Source organism: Anolis sagrei, chromosome X (genome assembly GCF_037176765.1).
Source record: "Anolis sagrei isolate rAnoSag1 chromosome X, rAnoSag1.mat, whole genome shotgun sequence".
NCBI classification, from domain to species: Eukaryota; Metazoa; Chordata; class Lepidosauria; order Squamata; family Dactyloidae; genus Anolis; species Anolis sagrei.
Window position 1 is genome coordinate 12,007,382 of NC_090034.1, and position 24,231 is coordinate 12,031,612.

At 46.8% G+C, this 24,231-nt stretch overlaps 1 protein-coding gene across 1 annotated transcript in view; it reads right to left on the bottom strand.

Moving 5' to 3' along the window:
- LOC132781564 (sterol regulatory element-binding protein 1-like) overlaps positions 1–24,231 on the bottom strand; it is a 60,070-nt gene that overhangs the window by 15,937 nt on the left and 19,902 nt on the right. Inside the window, exons 3-13 of the mRNA XM_067473150.1 lie at positions 22,202–22,576; positions 21,839–22,005; positions 20,419–20,544; positions 12,859–13,074; positions 12,505–12,619; positions 9,546–9,730; positions 8,178–8,382; positions 6,422–6,606; positions 4,494–4,755; positions 4,104–4,270; positions 1,863–2,031 (exon numbers count right to left, since the gene is read on the bottom strand). Of these exons, the coding sequence (XP_067329251.1) occupies positions 1,863–2,031; positions 4,104–4,270; positions 4,494–4,755; positions 6,422–6,606; positions 8,178–8,382; positions 9,546–9,730; positions 12,505–12,619; positions 12,859–13,074; positions 20,419–20,544; positions 21,839–22,005; positions 22,202–22,576 (2,172 nt within the window). The remainder of the gene's footprint in view (positions 1–1,862; positions 2,032–4,103; positions 4,271–4,493; positions 4,756–6,421; positions 6,607–8,177; positions 8,383–9,545; positions 9,731–12,504; positions 12,620–12,858; positions 13,075–20,418; positions 20,545–21,838; positions 22,006–22,201; positions 22,577–24,231) is intronic.

A 24,231-nucleotide genomic window follows, 5' to 3' on the forward strand; every position in this document is an offset into this window, starting at 1 on the left:
AAGAGTTTCATCTATGCTGACGATCGTGTCATCACCACTCAAACAGGGAGCTTTGAAATGGTTGCACAGAAACTCTCTGGAGCTTTAGGTGCTCTTACACATGACACCACCGGACTCAGACATGTACTGGAGGGGGGGTCTTGAGGGGCTTCAGCCCCCCCCCCCCCCCCAAATTCTCATGGTGGTCCACGAGAAGGCCTTACTGGTACATTATTTAAACTGTTATGTTTATTCATATCATGATCTGATCACCATGCTCAATATATCCCATATGCATGGGGGTATTGGGGTAACGATACAAAAGGTTTGCTAGGGTAGACCCTCTTTCACTCAGCCCCCCCCCCCCCGAATCAAACTCAGCCCCCCCCCCCCAATCAAAATCCTGGCTACAGGCCTGACTTTTCCTTTCCAGGAATTTTCCTTTCCCTCCTCAGCCGCTCAAGCTACATATTCGTATCCAATACTAATCATTTGCGCAAATGGCCAGCCACTGCCAGAAGTGACAAAGAGTTTCATCTATGCTGACGATCATGCCATTACCGCTCAAGCAGGGAGCTTTGAAATGTTTACAGAGCTCTCTGGAGCTTTAGGTGCTCTTACACATGACACCACTGGACTAATTGGACTTCAACCCCCACAATTCCTAACAGCCTCAGGAACTTTCCTCCCCCCCCCCCTTCCAGCCGCTTAAGCTACATATTCCTATCCAAGAAGTGACAAAGTGTTTCATCTATGCTGACGATCGTGCCATCACCACTCAAGCAGGGAGCTTTGAAATGGTTGCACAGAAGCTCTCTGGAGCTTTAGGTGCTCTTACACACGACACCACTGGAGTAGTAGGACTTCAACTTCCACAATTCCTAATAGCCCCAGGACCTTTCACATTGAAAGGATAACACATTGAGGAGCGAGCAATGGATGAAGGTTGGGGAGAACTTCCTGATACTTAGAGCTGTACAATAGAATCTGCCTCAAAGTATGGCACTTTCTCCTTCTTTGGGGGATTTTAAACAGGGGCTGGATGGACATCTCTTGGGAGGGCTTAGATTGTGCCCTCCTGCCTTGCAGAAAGGGGGCTGGAGTGAGGGACACTTGGCATCTCCTTGAACTCTAGGATTCCAGGATTCTGTGAGACTGAATGGGCATCGGTTGGGAGGGCTTTGATTGTGTATTTCTGCTGGGCAGAAGGGGACTGGACTGGATGGCCCTTACAATCTCTTCCAACTCTAGGATTCTATTATTATTATTATTATTATACAAACTGGATAGCCATCTGTCGGGAGGGCTTTGATTGTGTCTTTCTTCCTGGCAGAAGAGGATTGGACTGGATGGCCCTTAGAGTCTCTTCCAACTCTAGGATTCTATTATTATTACTATTATTATTATTATTACTATTATTATTATTATTATTATTATTATTATGCAAACTGGATAGCCATCTGTCAGGAGGGCTTTGATTGTGTCTTTCTTCCTGGCAGAAGTGGATTGGACTGCATGGCCCTTAGAGTCTCTTCCAACTCTAGAATTCTATTATTATTATTATTATTATTATTATTATTATTATTATTATTATACAAACTGGATAGCCATCTGTCGGGAGGGGTTTGATTGTGTCTTTCTTCCGGGCAGACTGGGTGGCCCTTGGGGTCCTGTCCAACTGTAGGATTCTATTATTATTATTATTATTATTATTATTATTATTATTATACAAACTGGATAGCCATCTGCTGTCGGGAGGGCTTTGATTGTGTCTTTCTTCCTGGCAGAAGGGGATTGGACTGGATGGCCCTTGGGGGTCCCTTCTAGCATTCTATAAGAAGCCATGGCTGATGTTGGCTTTCTTCTGGCCCGGATCCGAGTACCTGGGTTGCTGGTGGAGCTGTAGATGCTCTCCCGGGGGGAGCTCTTCACGGCCCAGTCCCCGTCCACGAAGAAACGGTGGCCGACCGGATGGCAGAGCCACTGCAGCGCTGGAGGGACGGTCCCACTGTGGGAAAGCAGGACCTGGCGGGCGCTGCTCAGGAAGAAGCGCTGTGGAGAAGGGAGGAAGAGGATGAGTCCGTCAGCAACTCCCAGGATCCCGGCTTTAGCACAGCAGGTTAATCACCTGCTGCAGATGCAGTAAATTTTGCCAACCGAAGGGTTGACAGTTCAAATCCAGGTCAGGGTGAGCTCCTGACCTTCATCCCAGCTCCCTCGCTCACTTAGTTGATTAAAAACAGGAATGTGAGTAGATAAATAGGAACCGCATTAAGCGGGGAGGTATTTTAGGCACGGCGTTTGGGAGGAAAGTTTATAAACTTTCCAAGATGGAGCAACAGCACCCCCTGTGGCCGGAACTGAGCACAACCTCCAAAAAATGCCGAATTGTGAAAAAAAGCCAAAATACACCTCTATCTGTTGTCTGTCTTGTCATAAATAAATAGTAATAAACTTTATTTGCTACCCCGCCACCATCTCCCCAATGGGGACTCGGAGCGGCTTACATGAGGCCAAGCCCAAACGACAATTACAATAAAGGAAAACCAAAAACACAAACCGAAAACAATAAACAACATCATAGTTAAATAAAAGGAGATTCCATCTGAACATGAGGAAGAACTTCCTGACTGTGAGAGCCGTTCAGCAGTGGAACTCTCTGCCCCGGAGGGAGTGTGGTGGAGGCTCCTTCTTTGGAAGCTTTTAAACAGAGGCTGGATGGCCATCTGTCAGGGGTGATTTGAATGCAATATTCCTGCTTCTTGGCAGAATGGGGTTGGACTGGATGACCCATGAGGTCTCTTCCAACTCTTTGATTCTATGATTCTATGAATACATAACAATATGAAGAATAAAAAATATGCACAGGCACTATAATAATGGGCGGGCAACATGTAGTAATCAAGAAGACCAACTGATTAAAACTAATTAAAAAGTCGGGCGAGATAAAAGAGGAGGGCTCATTGGACCAAGGTGTGGTGCGGCTAGTTAGTAGCCAGCTGCTTTAAATCACTACTAACCAAGAAGTCATGATTTCGAAGCCAGCCCGGGTAGGAGTGAGCTCCCAACCATTAATAGTCTAGCTTGCTGTTGACCTATGCAGCCTGAAAGACAGTTGCGTCTGTTAAGTAGGAAATTTAGGTACTGTATTGTCGAAGGCTTTCATGGCCGGAATCCATGGGTTGTTGTAGGTTTTTCCGGGCTATATGGCCATGTTCTGGAGGCAATTTTTCTCCTGACGTTTCGCCTGCATCTATGGCAAGCATCCTCAGAGGTAATGAGGTCTGTTGGAACTAGGAAAAATGGGTTTATATATCTGTGGAATGACCAGGGTGAGACAAAGGACTTTTGTTTGCTGGGGCTAGCTGTGGATGTTTCAGCTGATCACCTTGATTAGCATTCAATGGCTTGGTAGTGCCTGGGGGGAATCTTTTGTTGAGGGTGATTTCATGTGCCTGTTTGTTTCCCCTCTGTTGTTTTGCTGCTATAATTTTTGAGTTTTTAAATACTGGTAGCCAGATTTTGTTCACTTTCATGGTTTCTTCCTTTCTGTTGAAATTGTCCACATGCTTGTGGATTTTAGGTACTGCTTTATGTGGGGATGCTAATTTAACTAATTTGCGACGTCATAAAATCTTCCAGCAGCGTGCATAAGAATGAGGAAGTACTCCATCAAGGATTCGGAGTCACAAGTGGACGGTGAAGCGGGAGCTCCCCCTGTGGCCAGAATCGAGTGTGCCCTCATGAAGCCGGAAAGCTGGAATGTTAAATGGCCTCTGTTGTTGTTGTTCATTCGTTCAGTCGTCTCCGACTCTTCGTGACCTCATGGACCAGCCCACGCCAGAGCTCCCTGTCGGCCGTCACCACCCCCAGCTCCTTCAAGGTCAGTCCAGTCCCTTCAAGGATGCCATCCATCCATCTTGCCCTTGGTCGGCCCCTCTTCCTTTTGCCTTCCACTTTCCCCAGCATAATTGTCTTCTCTAGGCTTTCCTGTCTCCCTCTGTGTCTGTCTATATATGAATGTTTGCCATGTATATGTGGATTGTAATCCGCCCTGAATCCCCTGCGGGGTGAGAAGGGCGGAGTATAAATACTGTAAACAAATAAATTGTGTAAGAACTCACCGCTAGGAAGTGGCAGCAGCGATGGAGGCTGGCTTTGACACGCAAGGCGGCCGCCACGTAGACCTCCGCCAAGGTGGCCACCGAGATGGTGTTCCCGGCGCATTCGGCCAAATTCACAGCGCTCAGTGCCATGTTGATGGCGGACATGTGACCGGCCACGTGTTTCCCTGCAGGACAAAGAGAAGAAATCCGACAAGTCTGAGATGGGGGTACAAAATTGCAGTTGCATCCCAGAATCTCAGAAAATTTCACATCATGTTTGGTGCACATAACAGTTTCGAACTACACAATTACAATACCTTGACCCTACTTCAATGATGAGAGCTCAAGGCCCCTGCATTTGGGGCAAAGTGCTCTGCTCATGCTCAAAGGGTGCTCATGTTTGATCACCTGTCATGTGCAGCTGGTGCAGCTTGTGGTAGACCAAGGCGGCATCGCAGGCGCTCTTGCGCACGTCGGCCTTGAGCTCCCGGTCGCGGAAGAAGCCCCCAGCACGTCCGGCCAGCCACCGGCCCACCCAAAGGCGCTGCAGGACGTGTCGAATCAGGTTCCACAAGAGGCTGCAGGTCAAGTCCAGGTTGGAGGTGGGCAGCGGGCGGCCGAGGGCTTTGAGCGCCATCCACAGGTTCTGCGACGCCTGGGCAAAGTCTCCCTGTGGAGGCAAAACGACAAACACGCATGAAAACTTAAGAGTGTTCATGGACAAGTTGAACATCATATATTATTGTTATTATTCGTTTACAATATTTTTCTCTATTATTATTATTACATTTATTATTTTACTTTATTATTTTTATGATTACATTTATTATTTTACTCTATTGTTATTTTAATTACATTTACTATTTTACTCTGTAATAATCAAAATAATAAATAGAGTAAAATAGTAAATATAATAACAATAATAATAGAGTAAAATAATACACTTAATAATAACACCACAATAAATAGAGTAAAATAATCAATAGAGTAAAATAACAAATGTAATAACCAAAAATAGAGTAAAATAATGTAAATGGAATAATAATCATAATTTTTACATTATTTTACTCTATTTTTATTATTACAATTATTATTTTACTGTTATTATTTTATTACATTTATTATTTTACTCTACTATTATCATTATATTTATTATTTTACTCTATTTATTATTGTTATTATTACATTTATTTTTTACTCTATTATTATTGTTATTACATTTACTATTTAACTCTATAATAATAACAATAAATAAAGTAAATAGCAAATGTAATAACAATAATAATAGAGTAAAATAATAAATGTAATAATAAAAATAGAGTAAAATAATAAATATAATAATAATAGAGTAAAATAAAAAATGATAATAAGAATAACAGAGTAAAATAATGAATATAATAATAAAGTAAACTAATAAATGTAATAATAAAATAGAGTAAAATAATGTAAATGTAATAATAACAATAATATATATTTACATTATTTTATTCTAATTTTAATATTACAATTATTATTTCACTGTATTATTTTTATTACATTTATTATTTTACTAAATAATTATTATTATATTTATTTTTACTCTATTGTTATTGTTACATTTACATTATTTTGCTCTATTATTATTACATTCATTATTTTAGTCTATTATTAATTTCATTACATTTACATTATCTTACTCTATTTTTATTATTACATTTATTATTTTATTTATTAGTTTCATTACATTTATCATTTTACCCTCTTCCTTATTATTGGAAGGATACGTAAGCACATTTACATTGAAGAAGATTAGAATTGTGGTTTAATCAGAGTTGGACAGTCTTATCTTAAATTGCAGTTGTATGTAAATATTCAATATTTATTATTTTACTCTATTTTTAATTACATTTATTATTTTACTCTATTATTATTGTTATTACATTTACTATTTTACTTTATTTATTGTTGTTATTATTACAGAATTAAATAGTAAATGTAATAACAATAATAATAGAGTAAAATAATAAATGTAATAATAATAGTGTAAAAAAATAATGATGCCCCAATTAATGTAATTTTATTGGTATCTATTTTTATTTTGAAATTTTATCAGTTGCTGCTGCATTTCCCACCCTTGGCTTATAGTCGAATCAATACGTTTTTCCATTTTTTTTGTGGTAAAATTAGGTGCCTCGTCTTATATTTGGGTTGGCTTATACTTGAGTATATATGGTAACTTTGACTCAATAGAGGGAGGGGTTTTTCAGCCTTAAAAAAGGGCTAAAAACCCAGCTTATACTCGAGTATATACGGTAAATATGGGAAGTAGGAATGATGGACGCACACAATCAACTTACTCGGGCCAGGTCCAGGTCGGCTTGCTTGCGGTGCCTCCAAAAAAGGACGGAGGGCTCAGAGTGGAGCCGCGTCACCGGTTCACCGTAAATGAAGAGCCGGATGAAGGCGCCGAGGACGACAACCACATTGATGAGCCAGAAGAACAGTGTGGGGAGGAGCCATTGGGACCAAGTAACGGAAACATCTAGGGACAGATGGAGACAGTGAGAGAAGGGAGTGCCATGGATGTGAGGACGGTGAAACTGGATGACAATTCTACCCCGAAATTTTGGGGAATAACCTGGGTCTCCTCCATGAGGTCCATACAATATGTCCGCTCCATGCTCTCCTATGTGATGCCCACTGGGCACCAACACTGTAACGTCCTTCAGAAACCAAGCAAAATATGAATTGCCGGTGGGAATCATTTGTTGACGTTTCACCCACACCTGTGGCATGCATCCTCAGAGGTTGTGAGGTCTCTTGGAAACTAGGCAAGTGAGGTTTATATATCTGTGGAATAATGTCCAGGGTGGGAGAAAAAACTCTTGCCTGCTTAGAGCAAGTGTGAATGTTGCAATTGGCCAGCTTGATTAGCATTGAATAGCCTTGCAGCTTCAAGGCTTGGCTGCTTCCTGCCTGGGGAATTCTTTGTTGGCGGGTGATTAGCTGGTTCTGATTAATTCTTGTCTGGAATTCCCCTGTTTTTTTTTAGTGTTGCTCTTTATTTCCTGTATTTTAGTAGTGGTAGCCAGATTTTGTTCATTTTCATCATTTCTCCCTTTCTGTTGACATTGTGCAAATGCTTGTGGATTTCAGAGGCTCCTAACATATGGAGAAAAAAAAAACCCCTGAGCAAATTTTGCACAGAATAAGTACTGAATTGCAAATAGGTTTTGTTGTTGTTCATTCGTTCAGTCGTCTCCGACTCTTCGTGACCTCATGGACCAGCCCACGCCAGAGCTCCCTGTTGGCCGTTACCACCCCCAGCTCCTTCAAGGTCAGTCCAGTCACTTCAAGGATGCCATCCATCCATCTTGCCCTTGGTTGGCCCCTCTTCCTTTTGCCTTCCACTTTCCCCAGCATCATTGTCTTCTCTAGGCTTTGCTGTCTCCTCATGATGTGGCCAAAGGACTTCAACTTTGTCTCCAGTATCCTTCCCTCCAGTGAGCAGTCGTGTTTTCTTTCCTGGAGGATGGACCGGTTGGATCTTCTCGCAGTCCAAGGCACTCTCAGCACTTTCCTCCAACACCACAGCTCAAAAGCATCTCTCTTCCTTCGCTCAGCCTTCCCTAAGGTCCAGCTCTCACATCCGTAGGTGACTACAGGGAATACCATGGCTTTGACTAGGCAATGGATCTTTGTTGCCAGTCTGATGTCTCTACTCTTCACTATTTTATCGAGACTGGACATTGCTCTCCTCCCAAGAAGTAAGCGTCTTCTGATTTCCTGGCTACAGCAAAGATGACTGCATCTGCAGTAATCTTTGCACCTAGAAATACAAAGTCTGTCACGGCCTCCACGGTTTCTCCCTCTATTTTCCAGTTGTCAATCATTCTTGTTGCCATAATCTTGGTTTTTTTGGTTTAGATAACCAAATTTGCCGGAAGAAGAAAATTACTAAAATTACTTCTGTCAGGGTGTCAACACAGAGGAGGCTCTGCCCCATGTAACAGTCAAATTAGTCTTATGGGGTGACAGGACAGGAAAAGGGTATGTCCTGATTTGGGTCGTGCTCACAAGGGAGGAAGTAGTCTTTCAAGTCCAAAAACTCACCTGTCGTCCCTTTCTCAGCCATAATACTGCGCCCAGGACCGCTGCTGCCTGAGACGTCGGTGGACGTTGTGGAGCCGGTTCCTCCCAGAAGCGAGGAGAGAGGGTTGAAAGAGAGGCAGAGGAAGACGAAAGCGCAGAGGGCCATCCGCGATCGATCCAGCATCCCCAGGCTGCCTGGAGACGATGCTTGGCTTTCCTGCTTCACCTACAAAATAACAACAACAACAGATGAAGAAGACTAAAACTTTGGTCCAGCCATGTTTGGATCCCAGCTGAACCAGAAAGGCTCGATGATTGACCCATAAAAACTTAGTCCTAGCACGGGCAACACCGTCCAATGTTGTTCGGATTTTGGCCTGCATAAATAGGAGTATATAGTGTCTAGATCACTGTTTGTCAACCTGGGGGTTGGGACCCCTGAGGGGGTCGCGAAGGGGTGTCAGAGGGGTCGCCAAAGACCATCAGAAAACACAGCATTTTCTGATGGTCATGGGGATTCCATGTGGGAAGTTTGAGCCAATTCTATCATTGGTGGAGTTCAGAATGTTGTTTGATTGTAATGAACTAAAAATCCCAGCAACTACAACTCCCAAAAGTCAAGGTCTATTTTCCCCAGGCTCCACCAGTGTTCACATTTGCGCATATTGAGTATTTGTGCCAAGTTTGGTCCAGATCCACCATTGTGTGAGTCCACACTGCTCTCTGGATATAGGTGAACTACAACTCCCAAGCTCAAGGGCAATACCCACCAAACCTTTCCAGTGTTTTCTGTTGGTCATGGGAGTTCTGTGTGGCAAATTAGGTTCAAACCCATCGCCAGTGGAGTTCAGAATGCTCTTTGACTATAGGTGAACTATAAATCCCAGCAACTACAACTCCCAAATTACAAAATCAATCCTCCCACAACCCAACTAGCATTTACATGTGGGTGCATTGGGTATTTGTGCCCAGTTTGGTCCAGTGAATGAAAATACATCTTGCATATCTGATATTTACATTATGATATATAACAGTAGTAAAATGGCTGTTATGAAGTAGCCACGAAAACAATGTTATGGTTGGGGGTCACCACAACGTGAGGGACTGTATTAAGGGGTCACGGCATTACGAAGGTTGAGAACCACTGGTCTAGATCCAGGAAGTCATGCTCCCCATGCTCTATTCTGCCTTGGTTAGACTACATCTTGAATACTTTGTCCAATTCTGGGCACCACAACTGAAGGGAGATGTTGACAAGCTGGAATGCGTCCAGAGGAGGGCAACTCAAATAATCAAGGGTCTGGAGAACAAGCCCTATGAGGAGCGGCTTAAAGAGCTGAGCATGTTTAGCCTGAAGAAGAGAAGACTGAGAGGAGACTCTGTTCCCACCTTGGCCTCCACGCAGAAGGGACTTTCAGGCTCCGAATCGCTTCCGCTGGTGCCTCCAAAGGAGAGTGGGCTGCTGTGGGACGGGGAGCCCGCATCGGAGGGTGGTGGCGTCAGGGCGTCCATCAGCTTCACTCCCTCGGACGAGTCATCCATCTTCCCTGGGGCTACCAGGTCTTTTAGTGACTCTGTGGCGGCAAGAGAGAACGATGCCCAAAGGCATAAGACCCTGGCAATATCTCAAAACTATCACACACACCGCTTCCAGAAGGGTATTATTATTATTATTATTGTTGTTGTTGTTGTTGTTGTTATTATTATTATTATTATTATTATTACATATACAACAAAATTAGTACACAGCAAACAAGATCACATATCATGTCAAGTTTCCAGTTGTTTCTCTACTTATTATTATTATTATTATTACTACTACTATTATTATTATTAGAAACGCAACAAGATGAGTCCACAGCAGACAAGATCACTCTGCTGGCTGTTGTATTGGATCACACGTTGGACACTTCCCAAGTGTCTAGGACTGTGATGTATTGGCGTATAATGCGTGCAGATCCCAGTAGGGTGGCCTTCTGCAGCTGTCAGATGGTAATTTTGTCAGCACCGATTGTGTTTAAGTGCAGGCCAAGGTCTTTAGGCACTGCACCCAGTGTGCTGATCATCACTGGGACCACCTTTACTGTCTTGTGCCAGAGTCTTTGCAGTTCGATCTTTAAATCCTCATATCATGTCAGCTTTTCCAGTTGTTTCTCTACTTATTATTATTATTATTATTATTATTATTATTATTATTATTATTATTAGAAAGGCAACAAGATGAGTCCACAGCAGACAAGATTATTCTGCTGGCTGTCATATTGATTCACACATCAGACACTTTCCAAGTGTCTAGGACTGTGTGATGTATCAGCAAACAATGTGTGCAGATCCCAGTAAGGTAGCCATTTGCAGCTGGCAGATGGTAATCTTGTCAGCACTGATTGTGTTTAAGTGCAGGCCAAGGTCTTTAGGCACTACACCCATGTGCCGATCACCACTGGGACCACCTTTACTGGCTTGTGCCAGAGTCTTTGCAGTTCGATCTTTACATCCTCATATCGTGTCAGCTTTTCCAGTTGTTTCTCTGATTATTATTATTATTATTATTATTATTATTATTATTATTATTATTAGAAAGGCAACAAGATCACTCTGCTGGCTGTCGTATTGGATCACACGTTGGACACTTCCCAAGTTTCTAGGACTGTGTGATGTATCAGCAAACAATGTGTGCAGATCCCAGTAAGGTAGCCATTTGCAGCTGGCAGATGGTAATCTTGTCAGCACTGATTGTGTTTAAGTGCAGGCCAAGGTTTTTAGGCACTGCACCCAGTGTGCTGATCATCACTGGGACCACCTTTACTGGCTTGTGGCAGAGTCTTTGCAGTTCGCTCTTTAAATCCTTGTATTATTATTATTATTTGAAACACAACAAGATGAGTCCACAGCAGACACTCTGCTGGCTGTTGTATTGGATCACACATCAGACACTTCCCAAGTGTCTAGGACTGTGTGATGTATCGGCGAATAATGTGTAGCAGATTCCAGTAAGGTGGCCTTCTGCAGCTGGCAGATGGTAATATTGTCAGCACCGATTGTGTTTAAGTGCAGGCCAAGGTCTTTAGGCACTGCACCCAGTGTGCCAATCACTACTGGGACCACCTTTACTGGCTTGTGCCAGAGTCTTTGCAGTTTGATCTTTACATCCTCATATCATGTTAAGTTTCCAGTTGTTTCTCTGCTTATTATTATTATTATTATTATTATTATTATTATTATTATTATTAGAAAGGCAACAAGATGAGTCCACAGCAGACAAGATCATTCTGCTGGCTGTCGTATTGGATCACACATCAGACACTTCCCAAGTGTCTAAAACTGTGTGATGTATCAGCGAATAATGTGTGCAGATCCCAGTAAGGTGGCCATTTGCAGCTGGCAGATGGTAATTTTGTCAGCGCCGATTGTGTTTAAGTGCAGGCCAAGGTCTTTAGGCACTACACCCAGTGTGCCGATCACCACTGGGACCACCTTTACTGGCTTGTGCCAGAGTCTTTGCAGTTTGATCTTTAAATCCTCATATCGTGTCAGCTTTTCCAGTTGTTTCTCTACTTATTATTATTATTATTTGAAACACAACAAGATGAGTCCACAGCAGACACTCTGCTGGCCATTGAATTGGATCACACGTCGGACCCTTCCCAAGTGTCTAAAACTGTGTGATGTATCAGCGAATAATGCGTACAGTTCCCAATAAGGTGGCCTTCTGCAGCTGGCAGATGGTAATCTTGTCAGCACTGATTGTGTTTAAGTGCAGGCCAAGGTCTTTAGGCACTACACCCAGTGTGCCGATCACCACTGGGACCACCTTGACTGGCTTGTGCCAGAGTCTAATATAATATATAATAGAACAGAATATAATATTATAATATAATATTGTAATATTATTATTAATAATAATAATATGATGTTGTTGTTGTTTTGTTGTTGTTGTTGTTATTATTATAATAGTTTCCAAGCTCAAAAGCAAAATTTGGGCCATTGGGGAAGATAATAATAATAATAATAATAATAATAATAATAATAATATGTTGTTGTTGTTTTGTTGTTGTTGTTATTATTATTATTATTATTATCCAATTATTATTATTATTATTATAATCCAATTATTATTATTATTATTATTATAATCCTATTATTATTATTATTATTATTTGTTGTTGTTGTTTTGTTGTTTTTTGTTGTTGTTGTTGTTGTTGTTATTGTTATTATTATTATTATTATTATTATTATTATTATTATTATTTTCTTCCCCAATGGCCCAAATTTTGCTTTTGAGCTTAGAAACTATTTTTTCCCCTCAAACCGAATCTGGCATGTTTGGCCAAAGAGTTACGAAACTTACGGTTCTTCTGGGAAGCCATCTTGAGGGCCATGTTCTCTGCCTTCAACTTCTGGTTGGCCTGCTTCAAGAACCGGATGTGGTCAATCGCCTTGCGCAAAATGGCCGACTTGTTCAGCTGCCCAGCAAGACAAAAAACAAGAAAGTCCAGTTATAGGAAGAACAGAGAAGAGAGAAAGACGGTGGAAATGAAGCAAAAGGAGGAGCAAAGAGATCAAACGGCACAGGAGACCGTGCTTGTCGACGACCCACTCTTTCAGGTCCGCTCTTTCAATCTTGTCAAATACCTGGGGGACATCGATGCAATCCAAACACAAACTCCTTGAAATTGGAAATAGCACACGCTAGCCTCCCTACCTTGGCTTCTGTGCCGACCACCAAGTCCTTGAGCTCACAGATCTTGTCGTTGATGGAGCAGCGGTAGCGCTTCTCGATGGCGTTGTGCGCCGTGCGCTTCTCGCCTTTGTTATGGCCGGACAAGGGCTTCCCCGCGGTCAAGCGGTTGATGGGCAGCTTGTCCGTATCCATCACGAGGGGCACCGTAGCCAGGATGGTGCCACCACTCACCAGGGTCTGAAAGAGGAGGGCAAACGGAGAAGGGTTAGCCTGCCCTATAAGCCTTCGGAGCCAGAAAACGTAAACAGAGGAAGGATGTGGACCACAGAGTCATGCTGGAGACCCTAGAGAGGTGTCCTGATTAGGAATCTCTAGGTCAGTAGTTCTCAACCTGTGGGTCCCCAGGTGTTTTGGCCTACAACTCCCAGAAATCCCAGCCAGTTGAAGGCCAAAACATCTGGGAACCCACAGGTTGAGAACCACTGCTCTAGGTCCTCCAGGAAAACTACAGGGTCAACATTGGCAAACGCTGACCACAGTTGCCCTGGAATACCTCGAGATTCCGACAAGGAACATATTCATTGCATCCCTCAAAGTCAAAACCAGAAATGTGGAGGGTGGACAACAACATCCAAACTCAGAAAAGTTACTTTTTAAAACTAAGGATCCCAAAATCCCACTTAATTATTTTGGAGTCGTCACTCAATATCAGTGGATGCATATGAGCAACCGAATCTAAGCTAACCAAAAAAAGGATTCGTAACCCTCTTGGTACTAATGTTGGAGAGACGTCTCTGGTCAATGGGGTCCCTGGTCAAAGGGGTCCCTGGTCAAAGGGGTCCCTGATCAATGGTGCTCCTGGTCAATGGGGTCCCTGGTCTATGGGGTCCCTGGTCAAAGGGGTCCCTGATCAATGGTGCTCCTGGTCAATGGGGTCCCTGGTCAAAGGGGTCCCTGGTCAAAGGGGTCCCTGATCAATGGTGCTCCTGGTCAATGGGGTCCCTGGTCTATGGGGTCCCTGGTCAAAGGGGTCCCTGATCAATGGTGCTCCTGGTCAATGGGGTCCCTGGTCAAAGGGGTCCCTGGTCAAAGGGGTCCCTGATCAATGGTGCTCCTGGTCAATGGGGTCCCTGGTCTATGGGGTCCCTGGTCAAAGGGGTCCCTGATCAATGGTGCTCCTGGTCAAAGGGGTCCCTGGTCAAAGGGGTCCCTGGTCAAAGGGGTCCCTGATCAATGGTGCTCCTGGTCAATGGGGTCCCTGGTCTATGGGGTCCCTGGTCAAAGGGGTCCCTGATCAATGGTGCTCCTGGTCAAAGGGGTCCCTGGTCAAAGGGGTCCCTGATCAATGGTGCTCCTGGTCAATGGGGTCCCTGGTCTATGGGGTCCCTGGTCAAAGGGGTCCCTTGTCAAAGGGGTCCCTGATCAATGGTGCTCCTGGTCAAAGGGGTCCCTGGTCAAAGGGGTCCCTGATCAATGGTGCTCCTGGTCAATGGGGTCCCTGGTCTATGGGGTCCCTGGTCAAAGGGGTCCCTGATCAATGGTGCTCGTGGTCAAAGGGGTCCCTGGTCAAAGGGGTCCCTGATCAATGGTGCTCCTGGTCAATGGGGTCCCTGGTCTATGGGGTCCCTGGTCAAAGGGGTCCCTGATCAATGGTGCTCCTGGTCAATGGGGTCCCTGGTCAAAGGGGTCCCTGGTCAAAGGGGTCCCTGATTAATGGTGCTCCTGGTCAATGGGGTCCCTGGTCTATGGGGTCCCTGGTCAAAGGGGTCCCTGATCAATGGTGCTCCTGGTCAATGGGGTCCCTGGTCAAAGGGGTCCCTGGTCAAAGGGGTCCCTGATCAATGGTGCTCCTGGTCAATGGGGTCCCTGGTCTATGGGGTCCCTGGTCAAAGGGGTCCCTGATCAATGGTGCTCCTGGTCAAAGGGGTCCCTGGTCAAAGGGGTCCCTGGTCAAAGGGGTCCCTGATCAATGGTGCTCCTGGTCAATGGGGTCCCTGGTCTATGGGGTCCCTGGTCAAAGGGGTCCCTGATCAATGGTGCTCCTGGTCAAAGGGGTCCCTGGTCAAAGGGGTCCCTGATCAATGGTGCTCCTGGTCAATGGGGTCCCTGGTCTATGGGGTCCCTGGTCAAAGGGGTCCCTTGTCAAAGGGGTCCCTGATCAATGGTGCTCCTGGTCAAAGGGGTCCCTGGTCAAAGGGGTCCCTGATCAATGGTGCTCCTGGTCAATGGGGTCCCTGGTCTATGGGGTCCCTGGTCAAAGGGGTCCCTGATCAATGGTGCTCGTGGTCAAAGGGGTCCCTGGTCAAAGGGGTCCCTGATCAATGGTGCTCCTGGTCAATGGGGTCCCTGGTCTATGGGGTCCCTGGTCAAAGGGGTCCCTGATCAATGGTGCTCCTGGTCAATGGGGTCCCTGGTCAAAGGGGTCCCTGGTCAAAGGGGTCCCTGATCAATGGTGCTCCTGGTCAATGGGGTCCCTGGTCTATGGGGTCCCTGGTCAAAGGGGTCCCTGATCAATGGTGCTCCTGGTCAAAGGGGTCCCTGGTCAAAGGGGTCCCTGGTCAAAGGGGTCCCTGATCAATGGTGCTCCTGGTCAATGGGGTCCCTGGTCAAAGGGGTCCCTGGTCAAAGGGGTCCCTGGTCAAAGGGGTCCCTGATCAATGGTGCTCCTGGTCAATGGGGTCCCTGGTCTATGGGGTCCCTGGTCAAAGGGGTCCCTGATCAATGGTGCTCCTGGTCAAAGGGGTCCCTGGTCAAAGGGGTCCCTGATCAATGGTGCTCCTGGTCAATGGGGTCCCTGGTCTATGGGGTCCCTGGTCAAAGGGGTCCCTTGTCAAAGGGGTCCCTGATCAATGGTGCTCCTGGTCAAAGGGGTCCCTGGTCAAAGGGGTCCCTGATCAATGGTGCTCCTGGTCAATGGGGTCCCTGGTCTATGGGGTCCCTGGTCAAAGGGGTCCCTGATCAATGGTGCTCGTGGTCAAAGGGGTCCCTGGTCAAAGGGGTCCCTGATCAATGGTGCTCCTGGTCAATGGGGTCCCTGGTCTATGGGGTCCCTGGTCAAAGGGGTCCCTGATCAATGGTGCTCCTGGTCAATGGGGTCCCTGGTCAAAGGGGTCCCTGGTCAAAGGGGTCCCTGATCAATGGTGCTCCTGGTCAATGGGGTCCCTGGTCTATGGGGTCCCTGGTCAAAGGGGTCCCTGATCAATGGTGCTCCTGGTCAAAGGGGTCCCTGGTCAAAGGGGTCCCTGGTCAAAGGGGTCCCTGATCAATGGTGCTCCTGGTCAATGGGGTCCCTGGTCAAAGGGGTCCCTGGTCAAAGGGGTCCCTGGTCAAAGGGGTCCCTGATCAATGGTGCTCCTGGTCAATGGGGTCCCTGGTCTATGGGGTCCCTGGTCAAAGGGGTCCCTGATCAATGGTGCTCCTGGTCAAAGGGGTCCCTGGTCAAAGGGGTCCCTGATCAATGGTGCTCCTGGTCAATGGGGTCCCTGGTCTATGGGGTCCCTGGTCAAAGGGGTCCCTTGTCAAAGGGGTCCCTGATCAATGGTGCTCCTGGTCAAAGGGGTCCCTGGTCAAAGGGGTCCCTGATCAATGGTGCTCCTGGTCAATGGGGTCCCTGGTCTATGGGGTCCCTGGTCAAAGGGGTCCCTGATCAATGGTGCTCGTGGTCAAAGGGGTCCCTGGTCAAAGGGGTCCCTGATCAATGGTGCTCCTGGTCAATGGGGTCCCTGGTCTATGGGGTCCCTGGTCAAAGGGGTCCCTGATCAATGGTGCTCCTGGTCAATGGGGTCCCTGGTCAAAGGGGTCCCTGGTCAAAGGGGTCCCTGATTAATGGTGCTCCTGGTCAATGGGGTCCCTGGTCTATGGGGTCCCTGGTCAAAGGGGTCCCTGATCAATGGTGCTCCTGGTCAATGGGGTCCCTGGTCAAAGGGGTCCCTGGTCAAAGGGGTCCCTGATCAATGGTGCTCCTGGTCAATGGGGTCCCTGGTCTATGGGGTCCCTGGTCAAAGGGGTCCCTGATCAATGGTGCTCCTGGTCAAAGGGGTCCCTGGTCAAAGGGGTCCCTGGTCAAAGGGGTCCCTGATCAATGGTGCTCCTGGTCAATGGGGTCCCTGGTCTATGGGGTCCCTGGTCAAAGGGGTCCCTGATCAATGGTGCTCCTGGTCAAAGGGGTCCCTGGTCAAAGGGGTCCCTGATCAATGGTGCTCCTGGTCAATGGGGTCCCTGGTCTATGGGGTCCCTGGTCAAAGGGGTCCCTGATCAATGGTGCTCCTGGTCAAAGGGGTCCCTGGTCAAAGGGGTCCCTGATCAATGGTGCTCCTGGTCAATGGGGTCCCTGGTCTATGGGGTCCCTGGTCAAAGGGGTCCCTTGTCAAAGGGGTCCCTGATCAATGGTGCTCCTGGTCAAAGGGGTCCCTGGTCAAAGGGGTCCCTGATCAATGGTGCTCCTGGTCAATGGGGTCCCTGGTCTATGGGGTCCCTGGTCAAAGGGGTCCCTGATCAATGGTGCTCCTGGTCAATGGGGTCCCTGGTCAAAGGGGTCCCTGGTCAAAGGGGTCCCTGGTCAAAGGGGTCCCTGATCAATGGTGCTCCTGGTCAATGGGGTCCCTGGTCTATGGGGTCCCTGGTCAAAGGGGTCCCTGATCAATGGTGCTCCTGGTCAAAGGGGTCCCTGGTCAAAGGGGTCCCTGGTCAAAGGGGTCCCTGATCAATGGTGCTCCTGGTCAATGGGGTCCCTGGTCTATGGGGTCCCTGGTCAAAGGGGTCCCTGATCAATGGTGCTCGTGGTCAAAGGGGTCCCTGGTCAAAGGGGTCCCTGATCAATGGTGCTCCTGGTCAATGGGGTCCCTGGTCTATGGGGTCCCTGGTCAAAGGGGTCCCTGATCAATGGTGCTCCTGGTCAATGGGGTCCCTGGTCAAAGGGGTCCCTGGTCAAAGGGGTCCCTGATCAATGGTGCTCCTGGTCAATGGGGTCCCTGGTCTATGGGGTCCCTGGTCAAAGGGGTCCCTGATCAATGGTGCTCCTGGTCAAAGGGGTCCCTGGTCAAAGGGGTCCCTGGTCAAAGGGGTCCCTGATCAATGGTGCTCCTGGTCAATGGGGTCCCTGGTCTATGGGGTCCCTGGTCAAAGGGGTCCCTGATCAATGGTGCTCCTGGTCAAAGGGGTCCCTGGTCAAAGGGGTCCCTGATCAATGGTGCTCCTGGTCAATGGGGTCCCTGGTCTATGGGGTCCCTGGTCAAAGGGGTCCCTTGTCAAAGGGGTCCCTGATCAATGGTGCTCCTGGTCAAAGGGGTCCCTGGTCAAAGGGGTCCCTGATCAATGGTGCTCCTGGTCAATGGGGTCCCTGGTCTATGGGGTCCCTGGTCAAAGGGGTCCCTGATCAATGGTGCTCGTGGTCAAAGGGGTCCCTGGTCAAAGGGGTCCCTGATCAATGGTGCTCCTGGTCAATGGGGTCCCTGGTCTATGGGGTCCCTGGTCAAAGGGGTCCCTGATCAATGGTGCTCCTGGTCAATGGGGTCCCTGGTCAAAGGGGTCCCTGGTCAAAGGGGTCCCTGATTAATGGTGCTCCTGGTCAATGGGGTCCCTGGTCTATGGGGTCCCTGGTCAAAGGGGTCCCTGATCAATGGTGCTCCTGGTCAATGGGGTCCCTGGTCAAAGGGGTCCCTGGTCAAAGGGGTCCCTGATCAATGGTGCTCCTGGTCAATGGGGTCCCTGGTCTATGGGGTCCCTGGTCAAAGGGGTCCCTGATCAATGGTGCTCCTGGTCAAAGGGGTCCCTGGTCAAAGGGGTCCCTGGTCAAAGGGGTCCCTGATCAATGGTGCTCCTGGTCAATGGGGTCCCTGGTCTATGGGGTCCCTGGTCAAAGGGGTCCCTGATCAATGGTGCTCCTGGTCAAAGGGGTCCCTGGTCAAAGGGGTCCCTGATCAATGGTGCTCCTGGTCAATGGGGTCCCTGGTCTATGGGGTCCCTGGTCAAAGGGGTCCCTTGTCAAAGGGGTCCCTGATCAATGGTGCTCCTGGTCAAAGGGGTCCCTGGTCAAAGGGGTCCCTGATCAATGGTGCTCCTGGTCAATGGGGTCCCTGGTCTATGGGGTCCCTGGTCAAAGGGGTCCCTGATCAATGGTGCTCCTGGTCAATGGGGTCCCTGGTCAAAGGGGTCCCTGGTCAAAGGGGTCCCTGGTCAAAGGGGTCCCTGATCAATGGTGCTCCTGGTCAATGGGGTCCCTGGTCTATGGGGTCCCTGGTCAAAGGGGTCCCTGATCAATGGTGCTCCTGGTCAAAGGGGTCCCTGGTCAAAGGGGTCCCTGGTCAAAGGGGTCCCTGATCAATGGTGCTCCTGGTCAATGGGGTCCCTGGTCTATGGGGTCCCTGGTCAAAGGGGTCCCTGATCAATGGTGCTCGTGGTCAAAGGGGTCCCTGGTCAAAGGGGTCCCTGATCAATGGTGCTCCTGGTCAATGGGGTCCCTGGTCTATGGGGTCCCTGGTCAAAGGGGTCCCTGATCAATGGTGCTCCTGGTCAATGGGGTCCCTGGTCAAAGGGGTCCCTGGTCAAAGGGGTCCCTGATTAATGGTGCTCCTGGTCAATGGGGTCCCTGGTCTATGGGGTCCCTGGTCAAAGGGGTCCCTGATCAATGGTGCTCCTGGTCAATGGGGTCCCTGGTCAAAGGGGTCCCTGGTCAAAGGGGTCCCTGATCAATGGTGCTCCTGGTCAATGGGGTCCCTGGTCTATGGGGTCCCTGGTCAAAGGGGTCCCTGATCAATGGTGCTCCTGGTCAAAGGGGTCCCTGGTCAAAGGGGTCCCTGGTCAAAGGGGTCCCTGATCAATGGTGCTCCTGGTCAATGGGGTCCCTGGTCTATGGGGTCCCTGGTCAAAGGGGTCCCTGATCAATGGTGCTCCTGGTCAAAGGGGTCCCTGGTCAAAGGGGTCCCTGATCAATGGTGCTCCTGGTCAATGGGGTCCCTGGTCTATGGGGTCCCTGGTCAAAGGGGTCCCTTGTCAAAGGGGTCCCTGATCAATGGTGCTCCTGGTCAAAGGGGTCCCTGGTCAAAGGGGTCCCTGATCAATGGTGCTCCTGGTCAATGGGGTCCCTGGTCTATGGGGTCCCTGGTCAAAGGGGTCCCTGATCAATGGTGCTCGTGGTCAAAGGGGTCCCTGGTCAAAGGGGTCCCTGATCAATGGTGCTCCTGGTCAATGGGGTCCCTGGTCTATGGGGTCCCTGGTCAAAGGGGTCCCTGATCAATGGTGCTCCTGGTCAAAGGGGTCCCTGGTCAAAGGGGTCCCTGATCAATGGTGCTCCTGGTCAATGGTGCTCCTGGTCAAAGGGGTCCCTGGTCAAAGGGGTCCCTGATCAATGGTGCTCCTGGTCAATGGGGTCCCTGGTCTATGGGGTCCCTGGTCAAAGGGGTCCCTGGTCAATGTGGTCCCCGGTCAATGTGGCCCCTGGTCAAAGGGGTCCCAGGTCACAAAAAGGTTGGGAACCAATGCTTTAAAGTATGGATTTAAATCCGGCATATAACCACTATTTTCTCTCTAGCAAACTCTAGGTCCTCCAATGGTTGTTCACTGGAAGATGCCAACAGGGCTCACCTGGAGAGAGGTGGGCTGGACGGCAGTGGTGGTGGCCAAAGAGGTGATTCCAGGTCCAGCCTTGGCTCCAGAGACGGTGGTCAGCAGCAGGGAGTCGGCCTTGATGAAGTGTGGCTGCAGGAGGACCTGTGCAAAGAGAAGATGGGGGGTCAACACCACTCATTGACTGACTGTTGGAGTTCAGCCTGTGATCAGGGCACTCCTGATGTTGGGAATGACAATGCTGGTTCTGATGATGTTGGGAATGACAATGACAATGCTGTTTCTAATGATGAGGGTGCTTTAGATGCAGAGAATGACAATGGCATTCCTGTTGAAAGTGTCTTTGCCGATGAGAATGTTCCTGAAGAGTTGGGGGATGATGGGATGGTCTCTGGAGGAGGGCCTGAATTACTACCAGAGAATTCCCAGGCCTTTGAGCCTGGGAAAAGCTTGGCACTGGGACCAGTGGCAGAAATTAAAGAGCCAGAAGATAGAAGGCATGTTTTCAGACAGAACAGAACAGTTCAACAATCTCTCTGGTGCTCAGCCAGGTTGAGAGAGAAATTGTTAACAGAGTCTAGGCTGACAAGAAACAAGTTTCTGGCAGGGATTTAGAGTAGATTAGGGGATAAAAGTGCCAAGTACAGAATCTGTGGTCAGACGAAGCAATGTTGGAACTGGATCAAGACGTAATGACGAACCTTGTAGTCTTGTCTTAGAAAGATCAAGCTATACCTTGTTAGATTTCATGACCTGGAGTTTTACCTTGGAAGTTTCTGTGTGGGTTTTTCATGTACTTTGATAGATTTATTTCCTGGATTATTTGTTCCTGCTTATCTTTCTACCTACTTGGATTTACCTATTTCTTTGGAGTGTTTCTAGTGCTAATGCTTTTTAAATCACATACAATAAACTGCTTGCATTTTACTCCGCTGTGTGGTGTTTTTAAGCCAGAGGCTTCTTCCTGGCCTGGAGTGTAACACTGACCATGTTGACCAGCAAACCATGTTGTCCTTTCCCAGCTGGCCTCACTCACCGGGACTTGCTGGATCTGAGGCTGGAAAGCTTGGATTTACCTATTTCTTTGGAGTGTTTTTACTGCTAATGCTTTTTAAATTACCTACAATAAACTGCTTGCATTTTGACTCAGCTGTGTGGTGTTTTTAAGTCAGAGGGCTTCTTGGAGTGCAACACTGGTCAAACAATGTTGTCCTCTCCCAGCTGGCCTCACTCACCGGGACTTGCTGGATCTGAGGCTGGATAACTTGGATTTACCTATTTCTTTGGAGTGTTTTTACTGCTAATGCTTTTTAAATTACCTACACTAAACTGCTTGCATTTTGACTCAGCTGTGTGGTGTTTTTAAGTCAGAGGGCTTCTTCCTGGCCTGGGGTGTAACAGCAAACCATGTTGTCCTCTCCCAGCTGGCCTCACTCACCGGGACTTGCTGGATCTGAGGCTGGATAACTTGGGAGGTGGTAGGGGCCAGGAGTTGTTGGGGGGCGATGTTCTGGAGCGGCGTTTGCACGGCCACGGTAGGGGGCGGGCGAGCAGGAGCCGGAACAGAGGCCGGAGGGGGCGGAGGAGGCCCTCCTGGCTGTGGGGCTGAAAGAGACCAAGAAGAGCGTAAGAGAGGTACTGCAATGCGTCTACACCAGACATGGGCCAACTTTGGCCCTCCAAGTGTTTTGGACTTCAACTCCCACAATACCTAGGCTGTTGGGAATTGTTGAAGTCCAAAACACCTGGAGGGCCAAAGTTTGACCAGAGAAGTGTCCATATAAACGATCTTCCGAGATACCTTTCTGCCTTGGGAAGCCCGTCAAGGGTTGCCCGACGAAGTGGTCCTGGGGGGCCGGAACCAAATGTGGGGCTGCACTCCTGACTGTAGGGAGCTGGGCCAGGGGCGGAGCGGGCGCCGGAGCCGCGGGTTCCTCCTTGATGTCCATCGGAGCCTGGTCAGCGTTTGGCCCAACGTTTGGGGCCAGAGGAAAGCTCCCTGGGGCCTGCGATGGAAGAGGGAACAAGCTGGCGGAAGGTGGGTTGCTTGACCCTGGATAAGTGCTGAAGAGGCTGGGCCCGTGGGGGTTCGGTTCCGGAGGGGCGTTTCTGCAGAACGGACCATCGAACAAACCAGGAAAATCCCCATCTTCCGTGGTGATCAATTGCAGCATATCTGGGGGAAAGGGCAAAGAATCCCATTATATCTTGTTCCTATGAGGCTTCGAGTTGAGCCCATTATGGAAGGATTAATTGACTGGTTGAATAACTACACTATGCAACTTGATGTTTGTTTATTTATTTAGCAATTTTGTATACTGGTCTTCTCCCCTCTATCGGGGGACTCGGACCGGTTTCCAACAATAAAATCACAAAACAATCATTAAAAACATCATATAACATATTCAATTAAAACGTTGAAACAGCAAAATGCAATCACATAATAACAATGGTCAGTCGTCATAGTGAATTCGTTGTCCATCGTTCATCGTCATCTATCCGATCACAGAAATATTGATTAACTCGTCGAAAGCCAAACCCCATAGCCAGGTTTTCACCCGTTTTCTGAACGACAGAATGGAGGGGGCAGCTCTGATCTCCAGTGGGAGAGAGTTCCAGAGTCGAGGGGCCACCACTGAGAAGGCCCTGTCCCTCGTCCCCACCAGACGCGCCTGTTCCTGGGTTATGAATGTTAGGTCCTAATTGGTTCTTATCACGAAAACATGGAAAAGGTTTATTAATATGTGAAAACTTTGTTTTTGTGGGATGGACATCCTGCAGCTCTAGTTTTTCAATGACGATCTTTGTTGTGTACCAGTTTTGTTGTGTTTCAAATAATAATAATAATAATAATAATAATAATAATAATACTGCTTTTATCTCTGCCAATTCCAGTAACAGAGAGTCTACTGTATTAAATCATTATGGATTGCCCACGTGGTCTCTTCCAACCCTATGATTCTACAATTCTATCATCATCATCATCATCCTACTTTTATTTCTGCCAGAACTCTGAGTTCCAGTGATTATTTTTAATTATTTTTAATTGTTATTAATAAAAATAATAAAAAATAATAATTAAAATAATAATCTTAATAATAATAATAATAATAATAATAATAATAATAAATCATACAGTCCTAGATGCTTGGGAAGTGTTCAACTTGTGATTTTGTGATACAAAATCCAGCATATAGATCTCGTTTGCTGTGACATACTGTGCTTTTGTAAAATAATAAATGTAGTAATAATAGGGTAAAATACTGTAAATGTAATAATAATAATAATAATAATAATAATAATAAATAGATAAAAATAATTATAGGTTAAAATACTGTAAATGTAATAATCAGAATCATAATAATAATAATCAATAGATTAAAATAATAAATGTAATAATAATAATAGGTTAAAATACTGTAAATGTAATAATCAGAATCATAATAATAATATTAAATGGATTAAAATAGTGAATGTAATAATAATAATAGGTTAAAATACTGTAAATGTAGTAATAATAATAGTAATAAGAAATATATTAAAATAATAAATGTTATAATAATAATAGGGTAAAATACTGTAAATGTAATAATAATAGAGCAAAATAATAAATAGAATAATAGAGCAAAATAATGTAAATATAATAATAAATGTAGTAATAATAATAATAGTAATAAGAAATATATTAAAATAATAAATGTAATAATAATAATAATAGGGTAAAATACTGTAAATGTAATAATAATAATAATAATAATAATAATAATAATAATAATAATAGAGCAAAATAATAAATAGAATAATAGAGCAAAATAATGTAAATATAATAAT